This window comes from Anneissia japonica, unplaced genomic scaffold (assembly GCF_011630105.1).
Source record: "Anneissia japonica isolate Jap-2015-1 unplaced genomic scaffold, ASM1163010v1 scaffold287754_len4335492_cov202, whole genome shotgun sequence".
Lineage (NCBI taxonomy): Eukaryota > Metazoa > Echinodermata > Crinoidea > Comatulida > Comatulidae > Anneissia > Anneissia japonica.
This window is the reverse complement of record NW_022705543.1, coordinates 98,565-106,992: the sequence shown is the minus strand read 5'-3', so window position 1 is coordinate 106,992 and position 8,428 is coordinate 98,565. Positions and strand designations below refer to the sequence as shown.

General features: G+C 32.6%; 1 protein-coding gene across 1 annotated transcript in view; it reads left to right on the top strand.

Moving 5' to 3' along the window:
- LOC117105685 (ALK tyrosine kinase receptor-like) overlaps positions 1-8,160 on the top strand; it is a gene marked incomplete in the record, with an annotated part of 67,280 nt that extends 59,120 nt beyond the window's left edge. The window contains 12 exon segments of the mRNA XM_033246911.1: positions 494-616; positions 1,144-1,306; positions 1,921-2,103; positions 2,792-2,887; positions 3,045-3,134; positions 3,992-4,108; positions 4,821-4,998; positions 5,634-5,718; positions 6,228-6,422; positions 6,838-7,028; positions 7,732-7,833; positions 8,022-8,160. Of these exon segments, the coding sequence (XP_033102802.1) occupies positions 494-616; positions 1,144-1,306; positions 1,921-2,103; positions 2,792-2,887; positions 3,045-3,134; positions 3,992-4,108; positions 4,821-4,998; positions 5,634-5,718; positions 6,228-6,422; positions 6,838-7,028; positions 7,732-7,833; positions 8,022-8,160 (1,662 nt within the window).
- Between the last annotated feature and the right edge of the window lie 268 nt (positions 8,161-8,428).

The window sequence follows — 8,428 nt, the reverse complement described above, 5'->3', positions numbered from 1 at the left end:
ACACATCTAGAAAATAGCTTCCAGATATTCAAAAATCAATAATTTATTATGAAGATTTGTATCTTAAATATAATGCCAATATACTTTTCAGTTAGAGTTAGCAATTGATATTTTGCAGAAATGTACTTCAAATATATCATATTTTATAAAATGTAAAAACCAGAAAATGTTCAAAATTCTGATTCTCAAATGTTTTGGGTGATTGTGCGAAATTCAAAATTACGACAAACCGAGGGTTTTGCCAGAGCTGGTCACATATATATATTTATCTTTATTTATTTACTTAATTTATTAATGACTCAACTATAAGAGGTTTATTATAAGGCCAAAGTATGATGCATTGCCCTTGCGCAGTGGCAATTTTTATTCAGGGTCGGTCATTCAGGATTTTTTTTTTCAAAGTAGACTATAGGTTCAACTCCAGAACTCATTGGCTATACCTTTTTTATGTTTCATACTAGAATTTCATGCTCCTTTTCATATCTATTTAAAGGCTCACAAGCTTATATCAGATCACTGCAAGGAACTTGATAATGTTACACGGCAACGATATGGACCTGATGGCCACTCAGCTGGAGGAGGGGGAGGAGGAGGCGGAGCATCTTACATTGCTATGGTAACTGATTCATTACGAGAGTGTCTGAAAAAATGTGATCAATATTAAAGTTGGTTAAAGTTGTATTACAAAATATATGGCCTGTCTGTATTTTTTCCCTTATTACTTCATCATCATCACATACAGTATAACCGATCTTAAAAAATCTACACTGGCTCTAAGTATAATAATAATAATAATAATATTAAGATGTGAGTTTGTGTCAGGAAAATATCATAGCAGTGATGTTTCAGTACGTTCCCAAATACTCACTAAAAAAATTTGCAAGTGATTTGGGTGAGAATTGAACCAACAACCTCCAGATAAGTAGCCAGCCGCCAAAACTTATAGTCAACGTGCCTTTCATTTTCAGGTTTCCTTTACTTAGCATCCTTGCCGCTTTCAGTTTAGTATTCAGTTTAATAAGTCTAATTTGCTTTCTTTTAAGATAAATTTAGCATTTTTGATAAATTTTGAATTTTTACTTTATAAATATTTTTTTTCATATGTATGATGTATGTATATAATAATAATATGTTATTGTTTAGTTTAACAAGACGAGTAGGGAGTGGTACCCTTTGTTGGTTGCCGGTGGTGGGGGCGGCCTTGGCTTGTCTGATCAGAAGTTACAGGATGGTAAAAATGCTGGAATACTCGATGCCGGCCTTGGCATCAATGGAGTTATGAACTATAATGCATCTGATACGTCAGGTAGGACAATTTTTTATATATTACTTTAATATGCTAAGAATGTATATTTTTTTATTGATACATACAGTGTGTGTGTTATATTAATGTATATTTTTGTTATTGATATGTACCATAATATCAGGGGAGGATCCAGAATTCAAACAGGGGGCACAACAGTTTCAGAATAGATAAGTGAGTAGCACAATACAATTAATATGCATTGAAATTTTTTTTAATTTAGTGGCAAACCAGGGGGTGGGGCATGTTCCCTCTCCTAGATCAGCCCCTGAATATATAAATATAGCCAGAGCCAGTCACATTTTGTACATATTATGGTAACACTTGGTAGACTTTAATTTATAACTATTTTTTTCAAAACCACAATGTTTCTATCTTGTAACAATTCAAAAAAGTATATCTTATCCATTTATTAAGCTGAAATATCATAAATTGAAAAATAATGATGAAAACGAAAATAAATTCATGCAAAAATAATTTTCAATGATGAATTAAACGTAGAACCACCTTTTACTGTTGGGGTTCTTTTCGAAAAGTAAATAAAAACAATTAGAAGCAAGAGACAAAATTTAAACTAAACACTTTTTCTAAATTATATTTTTTGAACTGAATAACAGGGTCTGGTGGAGGTTGGAATGATAGTGCAAGTTATCGGACGTCTGGGAGCTCATTTTTCCAAGGAGCAACGGGAGGACAGTCGTGCATTGCTGCATTTTACGATAATCGATGGACTACAAGTGGTGGCTTTGGTGGGGGTGGGGGACCATGTGTGTCTGGGGGAGGTGGCGGTGGTTACACAGGTATGATATTTCCTGTTGCTCCTGTACGTTCTACTTGGGATATTATGAATTAGAAAATATTGAAAGAAAATTATGATTATTTTAATTATTGTTGCTCTTTCCATTGCGTTTTGTTAAATGTTAAAGACATTAAACTATATGAACATATTTTAGTGCTGTAGCTGGCTTTTTAATAGTAGTGACCTGGGTTCGAATCCTTTGATGGATAAGGTTTTCTCTAAGATATATTGAGTTACTTTAGAGACATAATGAAGTCCTGTAATTGGTAGCTAAAAGACTTTTCTTTAAAATAAAACATTAATAATTGCAATCAGGAGAGACTTTATTTATACTTTGTTTAGCGAACCCATCACCCGCAAATATTGATGATTTAAAAAAAAAAAAAATTTATTACGCCCTCCGCTGCCTTGAAATCACCAAAGATAAGATATGTATATTTCTTCCTATTTATATAAATTTGAATCATTTAACCATCCCATTACTAGACTGTTTATATTTACCAATAAAAAAGTTTTCGAAACAAGTAATAAAAAGTGTCACCTAATTTGCAATACATGAAGTAAAATTTGTCAGTGGAAACAACCTGGGAGCATGGGTTCGAATCCTGAGATGACCATATTTTCAAAAAATATCTATTATATAAACAGTTATAAGATTGAGTGAATTTTTTTTTTTTTTTTTTTTGTAGGTGGTAGTGCAAGCTTGACCAAAGATATGAAGGCTTATGGATTTGGTGGAACATCTTATACAAGTTCTGAAGCAATGTTGGTTTATCAAGAAATAGGTATAGACTGTTTTAAGAATACTAACATGGTCAATTGCATGTTTCTGAAACACCCCTTTAAAATAATAGAATAATATAAATAAATTCAAATGGCATAGACTTAGAAAAATATACTTAAATCTATAAAAAGAAATTAATTACTGATTTATTTTTTTAGGGAATCATGGTGATGGTGCTGTCCAAGTTTCTGCAACAGTGTCATGTGACCTACTGGAGAATTTATCACCTGATTTTTTAGGATGTGTGTGTAAGTTTTAAATAAGACAAAAAAGCATAAGATTTATATCCATAAGTACAGTACATGTCTCCCCCTAATTAAAGACCACTTTTCTGTGGACCCAAAACAGATGTTGTGTATCTTTATTATTCTAATTATTAGAGGTTATAATCTGCTGAAGACCATTAAAACCCCAGTCCCAAAAGTGGTTTTTAATTGGAGGGACACCTGTATTCGCATTCAAGATGGTGTGTCAATAATTTAGAATTTTATTCAATATTCTCATAATTACATTTAATTAAAATGATTTCACACTTGTTGAAGATTTTTCGACTGCTGCTAAAGAGTGAGTGCCCTTTTAGCAACCTATGAATAATTTTTGTTATTGGATGTAATTTATTGCGATGTCAATTTTGTACCTGATATAAATATTACCGGAATTTTTTCATGATGTTAGAGATGTTCATTCAATTTTTAAGCGGATTACTCAAAGACAACAACGATGACGAAGGAAGACAAAGGAAATAAAAAAGTCAGAGCCATATATTATCCTGTGCTCATCATTATCTTTCTGGTGATAATCTTTAGTTATTGTAAGTTCATCAAATCGAGCAAAAAGGTGCTAATGCCATCGTTCACTGACACTGCACCTTTTATTGATCCACTGCCCTCTATAAATCACAGTATTTTTTTGTTTTTGTTTTATCACCCTCTATATCTAACTTTTTTTGTTTAATGCTTTCTGTTATAATAATATTATTATGTTAGTGTTTATGTGTTGTGTATGTTTATGTGTTAGTATAATATCTGATAATAATAATAATAATAATAATAATAATAATAATAATAACATTATCATAATTGTAGGTTTTCTTATGTGTTTTCAGCACCAACTACTCCTTCACCGCCAGCCAAATCTAGCTCGATTAAATCCGCAATAATTGTTGCCATATCAATAGTGGTTGTTCTACTACTAAGTTTTATTTTACTGCTAATAATATATTGTGAGTATAACAATTAACATCTTATAATATGTAGATTCACATGGAGGGTCCAGAAAGGGGCTGGGTAGACTAAGAGAAAAATTTATAATATTATTATCATCATAATATTACGCCTTTTTGTTGACTAATTTCCTTCATTGTATCATCATAATACAATTAACAAATTTTTGTGTTTCATAGTTTATCATTATCAGTCATATTTAATGAACTGCCTTTGTACTTAATATAAAAACCGATAAAAATTTATCAAAATAATTATATAAACAACTACTGTTAAAACAATAATAATCATTATTTACTCAAGAATATAATGAATATTAGTCATTGAGATATTAACAGTGTTTTGTAATGATGCCTGTGTTAAAGCACTATATATTTATATTTATACATTATTTATTATGACCATACAACTATTATTTAACCCACTTTCTCCACCTAAATTTTTCAAAAATTATAAAATAAAATGGAGAGAAAAAAAGAAAATTGTATTCAAATTTAAGTCTTGAGAGTGCCATAGTATCCGGCCATCTTGAAGTTCCATAATCATAAATTTTTTTACCTCAATCCATTAATCCAAGATCCCTGAGGCATTAATGCCTACCTAACTTTAAGTTATTGTGAACTGTATTCAAAATTTCTAGCTAATTTTATGTTAGTTATCCTGGAATAAAATTTTTGGAAATTCATTATAAATAACTTGTATTCATTCTAGTTTACCGGCGTCAGTCAAAGAAATTGAAAAATATTGAAGAACAGATTCCGGCAGTACAGCTAGCCAAGCTGCGTGAGAACATATCAGTGGACGTGAATCCATGTTACTTGTTGGGTGATGGGACAGTGAGCGCTAGCGATCTTAAAGAGCTCCCTCGCAATCAGATCAAATTAGTGAGGTAATACTTTAAGATTATCAACCATTACTATTATACATTTTATAGTTATTAATTCAAAAGTTTTATTATTGTATTGTTATTATTGTTGTTGCTGTTGTTGTATTTGCTCATTCATTCATTCATTCTTTATTTAGCCTTTTATAAAAATCACATTACAATTTGCACATACAGTAAAATAGAAATTCACAATACAGAATAAAACTGAAACTCTAAGGAGGCAAGGATTAACAAAAGCAATTAAAATCAAGCTAGTTAATCCATCCTTACACAAACAGCAATTTAAAATAGAAGATATAATATATAATAAAAATTTATAATACTTAGGAAGAAAAACAGAAGAGATTTAAAAATGAGACTTGATCATTATTGCAAAACAAAAAATTAGAATTTAAAATTATAAGATTAAAAATTAGAAAAAAAAGAATAAAAATACACAAAAATCCTTGATCCACCCCTGCTCAGGTGGACAAATCCTGTCTCTTATACACATCGAGATGTGGATAAGAGACAGGGATACACCCACACATACAGTACATACTTGTACACACACCCCCAAATATAAATAAATTAATTGATGTTGATGTTATATTACTATCTTTAAGAAAAATATAATTTATCAATTATTTTTCTTTCAGGGCATTAGGTGAAGGGGCATTTGGAGAAGTGTTTGAAGGCACATACAAAGTAAACAGTTTTGAATCAAAACAAATTGCAGTCAAAGTAAGTAAAATATATTTTTTGCAGACATGCCCTTGATATTGCTTGTATCCCAAGGCTTCTTTAGGGCCCTACCATGAGCCCAAACGCCCCGGGGGTTTTGTTGTATTTGACAGTCTATTTCGTGAACACTTACCAGGTAAACCGACTAATTGCCATTGTTCCCGAAACAGAACACCCCTTCGAATGAAATATAACAGTCCAACCCAGAGCGCTGCATACGAACCATCTCCCTAACAATAGTCCTCATTCCCTATTCGACAGTGTTCATATAAGGAGCTCCCTTCGATGCTTTTTAAGAAAGTGTTTTGATCGATTTTTTACAAATTAGTGCTTTTTTAAAAGGCCTCCTTGGCCATTATAATATGCAGAAAAAATTCTGATAAATATGCTGAGACCCTTTTAAGAGCTGGGGCCCTTGGCTTTAGCCACTGCTCATCTGTTGCTAAATGTGTTGTATTGCAGCAAATATATTGAATTTAATTATCAAAATTTTTCTAATATCCATGCAGACATTACCAGAGATATGTACGGAACAGAACGAAAAGGACTTCTTACTAGAAGCAATGATCATGAATAACTTCAATCATCCAAACATAGTTAAATTCATCGGTGTTTGCTTCACCCAGCATCCACGCTTCATCATCTTAGAGCTAATGGCCGGTGGTGAACTCAAGCAATTTCTACGAGATAACCGGCCTGTTCAGGTATCATGAAATGTTATTCTTTATAATAAGGGAATTTGAACAGTTGCTCTATCTTATCAATTATTAATTTAAGAAATCTAATTACTTTTGATAGAGTTTAGTATTTAGGTTATTTGTATGAATAATTTACTGAGTGCTGAGCGGTTGGCTGAGAGATATTTTTCCTACTTCTTTTGCTGAATACCCCACTTCAAACTGCACCAGCGTCAAATTTTAATTGAAGTCTGATCGCTGGGCTCCTCGAATAACCCTCACATTGAGAGTTTGATGAGAAAGGTACATGTATCTATATGTATCCATTACATGTTGTAGTTATAAGTTGAGTGGTGCTGCACTCGGCTGCCACGCGTCCCTAGTACAAATAAAATATTATTGTTATTATTATTATTATTATTATTTATTATTATTTTCTTAGAATCAACCCAGTAAAATCAAAATGCTAGATCTGCTTCATATAGCAAAAGACGTAGCCCAAGGATGCTGTTACCTGGAGAGTAAGAAGTTCATTCACAGGGACATTGCAGCACGGAACATCCTGCTCTCCACTCACAGCGCTGATAGAGTTGCGAAGATTGGAGATTTTGGAATGGCTAGAGATATATATGGGTATGTGGTGATAACATCATTCATTTATTTTCTGATTGTACTAAAATATCATCTGTGAGAACAATGTAGTGTTTCCTGAAAGCATGGCTGAATCAAATTATGCCTCATTTTCTTAAGCTTAACTTACCTAACTGATGAAGTATTTTCAGTAATGGGTACATATTACATAATCATCCTCATTCTCTTTTCCCTTTTTAATATTGCATCTCTGGCACATAACTGATAATACAATACTATGTTACTTTCAATTATTGACCAAAATGCAATTATATTTGGCAGTTGACTGAGGTCATGTGTTTAGTTACATTTGGTCATAATGGAAGCATTTGTTTGGGTGAAATATTTACAGTAGTGGGTACATATTACATAATCTTCCTTATTCTCTATTTGCTGTTTTATATTGAATCTGTAGCACAAAATAGATAATATAATCCAATGTTACTTCAATTATTGACCAGAATGCAATCATATTTGGCAGTTGACTGAGGTCATAGGTAACATTAGGTCATAACACTGAGGCCTCGAGCCTCTCTCATCAATGTTACGGTTTCTGATAAGACCCTATATTATTAGGATCTATTATTTTCTCTATTGTGTAACATTCAGTTCCATACATTTGATTTAATTACATTAAAAGTTGCTGCAGGCGAACACAGCCATATGGAAGTTATTACCTCTAATTGTTCTCTTCTCATCGGTATAGAGCTGACTACTATCGCAAGTCAGGCCGAGCATTGCTTCCTGTGAAGTGGATGCCTCCGGAAGCATTCCTTGATGGGATCTTCACAGCCAAGACTGATATTTGGTGAGTTCATGCCATTAATCTTTATTATCTCTGCCATGGAGGTTATGTATTCACCCCTGTCTCTTAAATTAAAGTGGCGAAATTATTAAATATGGCACTGTATTTGTGGAGAAATTTATCCACTTGCAGTAATGGCCAATTATGATAATGATCAGCCATAACAAGTAATATTTGCTTTTTGTTTCTAGGTCATTTGGTGTCCTCCTGTGGGAGATTATGTCTCTGGGATATATGCCATATCCAGGAATGAGTAACCAAGAAGTGATCCAGTTTGTATCCACTGGTAACCGCATGAGCCCACCGAGTAAATGTCCACCGCAAGTGTAAGTAACTCAATTATTGGTGGTGATTTAGATGGAAACATATTTCAAATGTTGCAACAGCTGTCATTCTTACGTGTTATTCTTTACATTCTATCAACAGAGTTAAACATTTCTACTGACATGTAGGGAAAAGACGAAAATATAAATAATAAACATTACAAACATTATAGACAACAGATTTTTATCTGCCAGTCTGCTAAAAACACATTTAATCAGACTCAACAGGGGCAGATGTAGAGGGTGACCTAAATAGTCTCTGGCCACCTCCCCCC